Below are 12,550 nucleotides of genomic sequence, written 5' to 3' on the forward strand. Positions count from 1 at the left end.
TGACTTCAGCCAGTCTCTCTTGCCAGCCTGCTCTGTTCTAGTCATAGCAGATGACTTGTGTCTTCCTTCCAGATAATTGGCACAAGCACATTGATGAGGGTTAAATGACCAAGGGAGCAGCTCATACTGGAACCCAACCAACACCAGATCTCTCAGATAGACCACAGCCATACACTTAAACATTTTTGTGCTTCTGCACAACCCATTCCCTTACCCTAAATACTGTTTTTTCTGTCTGGTTTGTTTTTGATTCTTTATACAATAGTGTTTTCACGTTTGGTGTCCATTCTTTGTTGTAGAGATCAGTGGCCAGTCTTGACTACAGTAATATCTTATGTCTTTAAAAATGCTTGAATAAAAGGAATTTAACTGAGAATTGAATATTTAGGTTGAACCCCTGGTACCTAGGAGAATGCCTGGCATTTTTTAAGATGCTCAATAAATATTAGGTCAATGATTTAGAAACCATATGGTAGAGAATTAGAATTCACTAAAACACAAACTGCTTATATTATACTGAGAATAATTTTCTGTGATTTAAAGACATTTGTGGAATTTTTCTGTGCTTCACACCTGCTATGGGGAAAAAATATTATACAGCAATGGAGGGAAGAGGATTCCATAATCTGATTTCTTGAGCTTCTACTTATTCATGTTTCTCATCAGTTTCTCCTATTCCTGGGCACTGTCCTTCTCTAAAGCCAGTGTTCTAGGGAAACTGCCTGCCGAAAAAGGAAGGAGGGAGGCAAGGGAGAGGAGGAAGAATTGTGACGTTGGAGCAGCTATTGTAGTGTGTAGGTGATGAACCCAAGGCTGGATGCTTGTCTTGGACTGTCTGTACATGCCCTGTGCAACTAAGCACCCTAGAGTCTGACATTATCAGTGTGTGTTCCTGAGGTTTCTTTGCTTCCAGATAACAGGCACAACCATGTTGATGGGGGTTTAGTAACCAAGGGAGCAGGTCATGCTGGAACCCATCCTCATACTGTCAGAATTCTTACTGCATCATTTCCTTTCAGACAACAAGCAAGTTGAGTGTAAGACGCACGTTAAGTGTGATGAGTTCCAGCGAACTGTGTGTCTTCCCACTCCTCCTTGGCCTCTTCACATGCACACATAATGGTAACATCATGGTCACTGTTTAACTACCACAATTATATTTTAATGGTGTAGTCAGTATTTCCTAAGGCGGGGAAAAGTTAACACAGTGAAGTTGATTGAGGCATTAGTGTGAGTGATAATGAAGATTTCAGTCTTTTGAAATGAGATTTGCCAAAATCGACTTGTAGACTTTTCTCCTAATGTCCATTCCCTAGCCAAAGCTGCAATAATATAATACTGCTATACAGTTCATATCATTATCTAGTTTAATCTCAACCAGCTTGTGAGGTACCTGTTATTTCCACCTTTTAGAAAGAGGAATCTGACAGCAACAACCAAAAAATACATGTGTGAATATATATGTATGTATGAATGCATATATGTGTTCAGATATATTTTGTAGGTATGTATGTAGGTATATATAGGTATATATAGATACATATTTATATGTGTGCAAGCACATATATCATATGCATAATAAAACACATAGGGAGCACAGTTACAGATACTTTTCCAATCTAAGCAAACACCTCACGGGATTGGTTTTCTGGGTTTGAAGGCTTAGGACTATAGTCTCATGGGACAACTCAGTCAGTTGGCATAATGTAGTTCATAAGGATAATGTTCTGCATCCTAGTATGGTAAGTAGTGTCTGGGATCTTAAAAGCTTGTGAGCAGCCATCTAATATACAATTATTGGTCCCTACTTGTCTAGAGCAAAAGAGAAAGAGGGAAACCTAAGACTCGAAGAAACTAATCTACAGGACTGTCTACATGAAATATGGCCTAATCTACCCTGAGACCAGAAGAACTAGCTAGTGCCCAGCTACCACTTCTGGTTGTTCTGATCGGGGCCACAATAGATGGATCCGGATAGAATGGGAGAAAAATATGGAACAGAACTCAGATTCTTTAAAAAGTCCAGACTTAACTGGACCAGTTGAAACAGCAGACTCCTCTAGACTATTGCCCTGAAATTCTCTTCAAACCTTGAACTGAAACTATCTCCTGAAGCCACCTTACAGCTAAACAATAGATTGGTTTGTTGTTCTATGCCATCAAGTCGATTCTTACTCATAGTGACCCTGTAGGGCAGAGTAGAACTGCCCATAGAGTTTCCAAGGAGCAGCTGATGGATTCGAACTGCTGGCCTTTTGGTTAGCAGCCTGAGCTCATAACCACTTCACCACCAAGGCTCCAAACTATAGGTTAGCTCACAAAAGAAATACTATCACCCTTGAGTACTGTGCTCCTTTAAAAAATCATCTGTATGAGTCCAAATGATCAACAGTTACTTAAAAGCAAAGAAGAGAAAATTAAGGGGACAGGAAAACTAGGTTATTGGAAACCGAACAACCAAAACAGAAATAATGGGAATGTTAACACATTGTGAATAATGTATAACCAATGTCACTGAACAATTTGTATAGAAATTGTTGGATGGGAACCTAATTTGCTGTGTAAACTGTCACCAAAAACATAATAAAATATTATTTAAAAAAAAAAGAAGAACCTGAGGATAATGACTTTCTTAAGATCACATCGCAAGTAAGCAGCAAAGCTGGAACATGAACCCAGGCTTGTCTTACTGTAAACCAGCTTTTTCACTCCACCACAGGTGCCTAGATCGGAATGGACTGCACAGGAGAGGTCTTCCATTTTAATAAACTATGGTGTATAACGGACAGCGTCTGTCCTGTGTTTCCACAAAGACAATTAACGTGTTGGAAAAATAAAACCTAAAAAAGACAGAGAGAGAAGCAAATTGTTCATCTGGGGAAGCAAGGGCTGAAGAACAGTTTAATAGTCTTTTGGTCTTATGTAGGGAAGAGAGCATCCAGCTGTTCTTAATCTACACTGAGGCCAGGCCGGGGGAGAAAAAGAGGAAAGAAAAAAATGTTAAACTGTAACAGAAGGGATAAGAAAGAATTTTTTGATAATAAGGATTGTTAAATACTGGATTGGTTAGAGACTGTGTTAAGTCTTCTTTTCTGGCAGCCATTAAAAATTCCTCTCTTAGCTAAATGTTCTTAAGTATGATTTTACCAGAAACCTGGGATTTGAAATACATGATTACTCTGAGAAACCACTACCTCTGACCAAAAAAAAAAAAAAAAAAAGAACCATTGCCATCGAGTCAATTCTGACTCATAGCAACCCTATAGGACAGAGTAGAACTGCCCCTTGGGGTTTCCAAGGAGTGACTGGTAGATTCGAACTGCCAACCTTTTGGTTAGTAGCTGAGCTCTTGACCACCAGTTCCTCGCCAAGTATCAGTAAGCAACCTAAAGAAGAGGCACCTGTCGTCATCGTCCAGCTCATCTGGATGTTCTCACACAGTATTCAGTCAGCATGTTTATTGGCTACCAAACTTCTCATTCCTTTGTGTGTTAAATTCAACAAACAACATTGAGGAGCCCTGGTGGCACACTGGTTAAGCATTTGGCTGCCAACTGAACTGAAAGGTTGACAGTTCAAACCTCCCAGCTGCTCTGCAGGAGAAAGATATGGCAGTCTGCTCCTGTAAAAATGTACAGTTTTGGAAACCATATGTGGCAGTTCTGCTCTGTGCTGTAGGGTTGCTATGAGTCAAAAAGGACCTGACAGCAATGGTCTTTTTCCAACAAACATTGAGCAGCTACTATGAGTTCATCTTTGTGGTAAATTCCAGAGTCACAGGATTAATAAGCCATTCATCAGCCTGCTGTTCTGGAAGGGACGGTGACTCTAGTGTTTGTTGTTGTTAGTTGTCGGAGGTCGATTCTGACTCCTGGCAACCGCGTGTACAGAGTAGAACTGCTCCATAGCGTTTTCAAGGTGGTGACTTTTAAGAAGCAGATCGCCAGGCCTGTCTTATGTGCCTCTGGGTGGGTTCAAACCGCCAGCTTTTGGACTAGTAGTTGAGCTCTGGTGGCTTAGTGGTTAAGAGCTACAGCTGCTAACCAAAAGGTCAGCGGTTTGAATCCACCAAATGCTCCTTGAAACTCTATGGGGCCGTTCTACTTTGTCCTGTAGGGTTGCTGTGAGTTGGAATCGACTCGACAGCCACGGGGTTTTAGTTGAGCCCTTAACCAATATAAATTGGCACAACTGGCCCTCTGAAGCAAGCCAAATATTTCAATTTCATCTGGTGCTTAATTGAAAAAATAGAAATCTATCGAGTCAAATACAGGGGTGTGGTGACTGAAGTGTTGACTTATATTCTAGTATCCAGTATTGTCAGTCCCTCTTACAAGCTATTCAAGGATGATTTGACAATTGAAGAGTGTTTCTCTTATCTTGCTGACCACAAAACATGAAATCTGGGGAAGATACAGAGTTGTAGGCACTGATAAAGTAGAAAAGTCGCATATACTATGTTCCCGTACACCCTGAATGTAGGATTTTGCTTGAGGAAAACAGCTAGGTATCAAAGTCAGTTTGTAGGTGGCAGGTGCTTTGAAAGTGAGTATAAGATAGGGTGCTTTCCCTTTAAGTAGCTTCCAGTCAGGTTAGGGAAAGAAGATGTGTTCGTTTGACTGTGAAATCACAGTACAAATCTGTGCGGGCTCAAGTGAGTGGACAGACGTTTGGTGTCAGTTCAGAAATGGTAATAATTAATTGAAACTGAGGATAGTTACACAGGTTTCATGGAGAATGTTGAATTTGAAATGTAAAGGGCAGATAATTTGGGGAAGTGGGAAAGAATAGCTGTCGGGGAAGGTGAGTTTTAGGTACATGAGAAAAAGCACAGAGGCAGGACCAAAAAATGATCTGGAATTAAGGGCTCCATGGGGGAAGACAGTTGCAGAGATGGACACGGGATTGAGCTCTTTTAGGACTGAGAAGTTTGTACTTTATGCCAGGGATAATAATGAGGTAACAAAGTGATGACTGGGTAAGTGTGGACAGATAATTTTGTAGATTTTGGTTGGCTTATAAAGTTTTTAAAATAATATTTTAGGGTTTTTCTTAATTATATAAATGATGCAAACCAAGTACAATTTGTGAACTGCAGAAAAATGAGAAAAATAAAAATCTTATCATTCATTATTTTTGTGTGAACTCTGTAATATTTTTACCCCTTTTTCTGTTGGCGGTAGCTTTGAAATTTTATTGAGAACTTGCAATATCATGTACCTCTGTTGTTACCCTCATTGTCCATTTGTGTGCCTGCCTCCCTTGCTAGACCTTGGTTTGGTTCCTTAAGTGAGAGCCGAGAGTTATCTTTATCTCTGCTGCATCACAAGCACCTAGCAGAGCGAGGATGTATTGATGCCCATAAAAGTTTGTGGAATCAATGAATGGTCTCTACTCCTATAAGGATTGCTTGATAGAAGAAAGGGAAAGCCTGAGTGAGTGAAAGATTTGTAGCCACTTCTGTAGACAGAGGGATGAGAACTAGCCAGAAATGCGTAGAGAAATGCCATGCAGCATTGGTACTGGTGGTACCAATATACAAAAATATATATTATGATTTTTGCTGTGAAATAGACTAGCTCAGTTGTTCATAAAGGGTGATCCCCCAGCATCATTAACATCATCAGGGAATTTATTAGGAATACAAATTCTCGGCCCGTACTCCAGACCTACTGAATCATACACTCTGGGGGTGAAGCCTAGCAATCTGTTCTAACAAGTCCGCCAGGTGATTCTGATAAACACTCAAGTTTGAAAACCGCTGGACTAGAACAGTGAAACTGTACTACTGTGATACTGAAGACCAAAGCAAAGAAAGACTGAAAGCCCAAAGATGCGGTAGTATCTGTGAACTTGAGCAATGAAATGTCAATAGTAGCTGGTATGAAAACCATAAGATTAAGATTCTGTTGTTCTCAAAGAAAGTTGAATATATTGTAAATGTACAAGATCTACCCATCTTGTTTAGATTACTGCCTTATTGACTGTAGCATTTAAGTAGAACAGTGAGATTTAAAATAGATTAGTACTGCTTGAGGGACCTCAGACTTACAGTTAAAATCTCTACTCAGATTTTATCACCCACATTCACATAACTGCCTACTGAACTTCTCCACTTAGATGTCTCAGAGGAACCTCAGATGTCTAAAACTGAGTATATTACCTTTCCTTTCAAATCTGTGTCTCCTTATGTAATTTCTTTTGGAGAGAACTGGATCAGCATCTACCCAGTTACTCTAGTCAGTTACTCTTGGCTTCTTTCTCACCAATTCTTGTCAGTCCTACCACCTTGTAGCATCCAGAGCTGTTTTTCTCTACCCTGACTGCTACGTTTCTAATTTAGATCATCACTGGTTCTTCCCTTGATCATTTTAACAACTTCTCCTCTCTATACCTCCAGTCTTTCAGCCTCTAATTTGTTCTCATTGTGACCAGATCTAGCTGTCTAAAACGCAAATCTGATCCTATTTGTTCTTTGCTCCAGCCATTCAGTGGCTTTCAATCACCCTCATGATAAACCCAACCTCCTCAGCTTGGCTTTTAGGGCCTTTAGGATTTGTCTCCTGCTTTCCTTTCCAGCCTTATCACTCGTCTTTGCATCTCCAGTCCTTGGTACCTTCTGTTCCCTCTGTTTGCAATTATCGTCTTACCTTCCTTTACCAGGCTGGCTCTGCTAATCACTCAGTTGGCTGTTTAGATACTGCCTTCTGCAAGCCTTTGACCTTCTTAGGTCTAGTTGTAAGTACATTACTCTGAATTTCGCCTTGCATATCACTTCTCACCCGTTATTATAACTGCCTGTTTCCTCCTCCCCAGCCCCACTAGATAGGCTTCGCGAGGGTTGAGACTGTGTCTGTTCTACCATTATGTCATTAGCCCTAACACATTAACTGGTAAATAGCAGATGCACAACAAACATGCAGAAATGAGTAATAATCAGTATTCTGGATATGATCATTTTAAGTAGTTTTAAAGGTTAATGGACCAGAATTTGTATTGTATTTTCTACCACTCGGCTACCCCAGACTTTCATCCTGTTCATTTCTTCCTCTGTCAACCCATGTATCTAGTATTTGTAGAACACCTTCTATGTACCAGGCACTGCACTAGTCGCTAAGATTCAACTGTTAACAAGATTCAAGTGTTCCTTGCAACAGGCTTATCCTTTAGTGGAGGAAACAGACCATCAGAAAGCAGTTTAAGTACGGTGTGTAAAGACCAGGAAAGGGAAGAACAGAAGGCTAAGGGAACAACTAGAAGAGATAGCTAATGCAAATTTGGAGAGTCAGGAGGTACTCTGACTTAAAACTTCAAAAACTTGCAGAGTTTTTTTAGGAATGGGAAAATACTTTTCCAGGTGAAGGGACTGTCCACTAGCGAACCAGAGAAGGTGGCACTAGAATGTCGAAGCATTGGAAAGCAGAGCAGGCTGGAGATGCTCATGGGGAGGTTTGTGTTTTAGGGTGATGCTGAATAGGCAGTGCGCTGGAGGGGACAGAAGATACAATAGAGACCAGTTAGATGTCATCCCGGGGAGACATGTGAACAGCTGGAATTTGGGAAAAGGCTTGGGAGGGGAGAATAGAGAGAATTAAATGGATTAAAAAAAATATTTTGGACAAAGAATCAATAGACCTTGGGGATTGATTAGATTTGTAGAGTAAGGAAATGGAACTCTCACTCCTTCTAACTCCTTTCTTTCCTGTAGCTCCTGGCAAGTATGACGCAAGGGTTTCACAGAGGATCTCAAACAGCAGCGCAAATCCCCTTTGCCATAACTGTAGGATAATCAGTCTTGCGGGAGCTCCAGGAAGGGGAAAAAGGTGAGATCGCCCAGAAAGTGGTTGGTATTAATGGGTGAGAAGCATTTCTGTCATATACCTGGTTTGAGAGAAAACATCCCTAAATGAGCTGTCATTCAATAGTCGTTTTGTTTTATATACTTGCGCTTGGTAATCATGTAATCTTCTGCTACTAAATCACAAACACATCTTTAGCCAAGATATTTACAGTTTCAAGAAGTACAGCTTTATCTCAGGATCCATCTTTCAGTCCTTTTAACTTCTGCCAAATTACATTTAATATCTTTTGTGTAAAAAAATCTTAAATAATAGGATTCAAAAGGACTTTAGAGGTTATTTTGTCTCCAGCCCTTTGTTTTGCAAGTGAGAAATCAAAGCAGCAATAGGTTTAAATGACTCCTCCAAGATCCCACAGCCGTTTGGTGGCAAGTGAGCTTCAGGGGAATCTCCTGACTGCCTCTGTAATTCTATGTTCTTTCCATTAGCGTTCAGGGCCTTTGGAAGGCCTAGAGGTCATGGTCAAGCTTGGCGTGTTGAGGCCCCGTTTTAGAAATGCAATTTAAACATGCTTTCTGTCACAATTTGAATTTACCAGTTCATTAATGATAGTTTACATATCTAAGCTGGTCTGTAAACTCCTTGACAACGGCTACAGCCGAGTATTTTAATCACATCAGCTGCACATAATAAAAAAAGCCCGTTGCCATTGAGTTGGTTCCGATTCATAGCAACCCTGTAGGCATTTAATAATTTTTTTTTTAATCAGTCAGTCATACCTACCTAATCATTAATTTGCTTTTTGTATTTCATTTTAAAGAGACTTTTCCCTTCAGTACCTATTTGTCTTTCTTAGTGTATTTGTGAAGTTGTCTTTGTATATATTTTTACATCACAGTCTTTTTTTTTTCTTAGAGCACTTATACTGTATACGTTTTTAATATCTTAATATTGACATTTCTGTATTCATGTTGCTTCATGCTAGGATTTAGTAATATTTTTTGCAGTATTATGATAAAATAATAAACATATATTGCTCATTTGTTTTTCTTTCTAACTTCCCTTACAGATATAATACATATTTGAGAGAGATTAAATGACTTGTTGAAAAGTGTACCTCTGAAGTCAATATGTAACCGAAAACCGAGACCCATTGCCATCGAGTCAATTCCGACTCATAATGACCCTCTAGGACAGAGTAGAACTGTCCCATAGAGTTTCCAAGGAGCACGTGGTGGATTCAAACCGCCGACCGTTTAGTTAGCGGCTGTAGTTCTTAACCACTACGCCACCAGGGTTTCCAAAGTCAGTAGTAGTGCTTGACATTAAACTGACGTCTTGACTTCCTATTCATTGCACTGTTCATTGTATTTATTTACACTGTTCATATAGTTCATTGCATTTATTAAGTCATATATTTCTCCATGAATCATGTTATTACTCATCTTCATCATTGTTAGCTTCAAGATTTTATTATTTCTCTACTAGAATATCTGACCAACTAGTATTACTTAGAGGCTTTTAAAAACCTGTTATTCCTTTGATGAGGAGGGCAAAAAAAAAAGAGAAGTTCCAAGTAAGAAGTGATTGTTTTTACTTCTATTTTCGTATTACTGAAAGGCCCTTCTTCCGTGTGTCCTGTATAATTTGTGTGTCACAGTTTTCCAGATATAAGCTGAGGAGATAGTACAAGATTGCAACCGTTTGGTGATATTCCCTAATTCTATTATTTTCCTAGAGACCTTCAGAGAAGATATGGCTTCCAGAGACGAGAACACCAGGAGTACAAACAGAGTGCTAAGAATAAGTCAGCTGGATGCACTTGAACTGAACAAGGCCCTGGAGCAACTGGTTTGGTCCCAGTTTACTCAGTGCTTTCATGGATTTAAACCAGGGCTGTTAGCCCGCTTTGAACCAGAGGTAAAAGCATTCTTGTGGGTTTTCTTGTGGAGATTCACCATCTACTCCAAAAATGCCACCGTGGGGCAATCAGTTTTAAATATTCAGTACAAAAATGACTTCTCCCCAAATCTGAGCTATCAGCCACCCAGTGAAAATCAAAAGCTGTGGTATGCAATTTGTACAGTCGGTGGGAAGTGGTTAGAGGAACGGCGCTATGATTTGTTTCGAAACCCTCATTTAACATCATTCTGGAAAATCCAGCAGTGTGTGAACGTTGTGATTGGACTTTTGAAATTAGGTGAGTTGATTAATTTCTTGGTTTTCCTTCAAAGAGGCAAGTTTGCAACTTTGACAGAACGACTCCTAGGCATCTGTTCTGTATTTTGCAAGCCCCAAAACATGCGTGAAGTTGGCTTTGAGTATATGAATAGGGAACTTCTCTGGCATGGTTTTGCTGAGTTTCTGATTTTTCTCTTACCCCTTATTAATATCCAAAAGTTGAAAGCCAGGTTATCTTCATGGTGTATCCCTCTTACTGGTGCTCCTAACAGTGACAATACTTTGGCTACCAGTGGCAGAGAATGTTCTTTATGTGGAGAATGGCCCGTCATGCCTCATACCATAGGATGTGAACATATCTTCTGTTATTACTGTATTAAGAGTAGTTTCTTATTTGACATGTACTTTACTTGTCCTAAGTGTGGTACAGAGGTACATAGTCTGCAGCCTCTGAAGTCAGGAATTGAGATGTCAGAAGTGAATGCTGTTTAGAAACTAAAATTGTTTCCTCTGAGGAAAAATGTATTATGTTTAATTCTTTATATTAGTCATCCTAAGCATGTTCTTTAGATGTCTTTTATGAAGGTGTGTGCTTCTCAGCCACTGTCTTCTCTTCCTTTTCAGGCACGACTAAATGCTAATCCCTGAAAACCACATGATTCTAAATATATCATGTAAATGTTACTGTATTAAAAAAAAAAATCATTGCATTCAATTTTTAATTTCAAGAATAATGGATAGTTTTTGTCAGATGACTAAGAATGCTCCTTCATTTTGCTACTTCCTGGAAAGAGGTTGACCTCTATAAATAAAAGATTTTGAAAACTCTGTGGGATGGGCTTGCATTTGTTTTCAGAGATGGCATTATAATACCATAATCTGAAAATATTGCGATTCTGTTGTTTTAAATCTGAAGATCTGATGCCCCAGTTGTAATTTTAAGCTTTTCTCTGAAGCCAATTTGTAAGGGGTTCAGTCCTCAGCTGTCAGACCCCTTCAAAGTTGGGTTCTTCCATTCAGCAAGTAAAAATTGCTTAAGGCAGTTTAGAAGTGAGGCATGGGGACTCCTGGAGACAACCTATATGAAGAACACTGTTTACTGGATCTCTTTCTTCTTGATTCAGAACTTACATTCTTACCAAGCATATGGATAGGTATTATGGAAAACATCAGCAGTCTTTAGCATAATAATAATTGAAAATACATATCAAGATTATTCTCTATACTTTGCTCCTTTTTCCTGCATTTTCACTTAAAAGTTTAAAAATGAATCTTTTGCTAAATAATATGAAAAATATTTGGACTATTTACACTCCATCAACAAAATAATGATAACTTATTTTTAAACAAAGTCTCATTTTGTGCTTTGACAGTAAACCAAAATATAAAATATATTAGACTTTGAAAAAGATAGCATACTAAGAATCATTCACAATGAGTTAAAATCAGTCATGGAATAGTCAGAGGTTATTACTTTCAACTGACTATTGCACAGATGAAATAACAGTATCAGTAAGTTGTATTATTTTTTAAAACTCAAAAAATCACATCAGACTATAGCTTGAGTGTTGACTTGTCTCAGATCTTGACTAGAAAATTTTGAAAAACCCAATTTTCTTACGTAATGAAAATCTAGCAAGAAATATAAACTATAGTGGAAATACACGGGCAGTTGTTCACTTTTCTGTTCACATTTCATTCAACAAATGCTTCTGTGCTAGATTACAGATGTAGCCATTGAGGATAGAGCAGCAAATAAAATAGTAAAAGGAAAAAAAAAACAAAATTCTGTCATGGAGTTTATATTCTGTGATTGAATGGATTGTTAAGTTTCACTTACGTTCAGTTCTGAATAAAATACCGTGGAGTTTTATAGTTTAGTAGGTAAGAATATTTCAGATCTTTAAAAGGCTGCCTTTTTTTCTCCCCCTCTGATCCTAAAAGGCTATTGTAGAAAATTACAAAAATCCAGGGGAAAAAATTTTTAAATTGCCATTTTTTTTTTAACCCAGACATCATTACAATTAATATTCTGATATATTTCATTTCACTCTTTGTTGCACATTTTTTTATTTATACAATTGTTATAATGAACATAGAGCTTTGTTATTTTTAAAAAATAGTATTTTACTCTAAGCATATTTTTCAAATATATTTTTAATGGCTGTATGATAGGTCATCTTATTGCTCTTCCTCTCATTTTATTATTTAACTGTAAGGTCCCTGGGTGGCACAAACATTTGGTATTCAACTACTAACCTAAAGATTGGTGGTTTGAACCCATTCAGCAGTGCCACAGAAGAAAAGTGTGTTGATCTGCTTCCGTAAACATTACAGCCAAGAAAACCATATGAAGCAGTTCTATTCTGTAACACGTGGGGTTGCCATGAGTTGGAATTGACTTGATGGCAGCGGGGTTTTATTATCCACTTTCATAGTGCATTTAGGTTGTTTCCCACTGTCTGTTGTAAATAATGCTATGGTAAATCTTCCAGAGTGCAATTAGGACTCCTTCAATTTCCATTATATAAACTCAATTCGAACTGATTTTTACAAAAAAAAAAAAAACA

At 38.5% G+C, this 12,550-nt stretch overlaps 1 protein-coding gene across 2 annotated transcripts in view; it reads left to right on the plus strand.

Moving 5' to 3' along the window:
- The window catches only part of PEX2 (peroxisomal biogenesis factor 2), a 28,473-nt gene extending 17,663 nt beyond the window's left edge, over positions 1-10,810 (plus strand). For both annotated transcript variants that reach the window (XM_004372510.2, XM_023727731.1), the window contains exons 2-3: positions 7,709-7,823; positions 9,538-10,810. In XM_004372510.2, the coding sequence (XP_004372567.1) occupies positions 9,555-10,472 (918 nt within the window). In that variant the 5' untranslated portion in view covers positions 7,709-7,823; positions 9,538-9,554 and the 3' untranslated portion in view covers positions 10,473-10,810. The remainder of the gene's footprint in view (positions 1-7,708; positions 7,824-9,537) is intronic.
- The last annotated feature ends 1,740 nt before the right edge of the window (positions 10,811-12,550 follow it).

This window comes from Trichechus manatus, unplaced genomic scaffold, assembly GCF_000243295.1.
Source record: "Trichechus manatus latirostris isolate Lorelei unplaced genomic scaffold, TriManLat1.0 scaffold00018, whole genome shotgun sequence".
Lineage (NCBI taxonomy): Eukaryota > Metazoa > Chordata > Mammalia > Sirenia > Trichechidae > Trichechus > Trichechus manatus.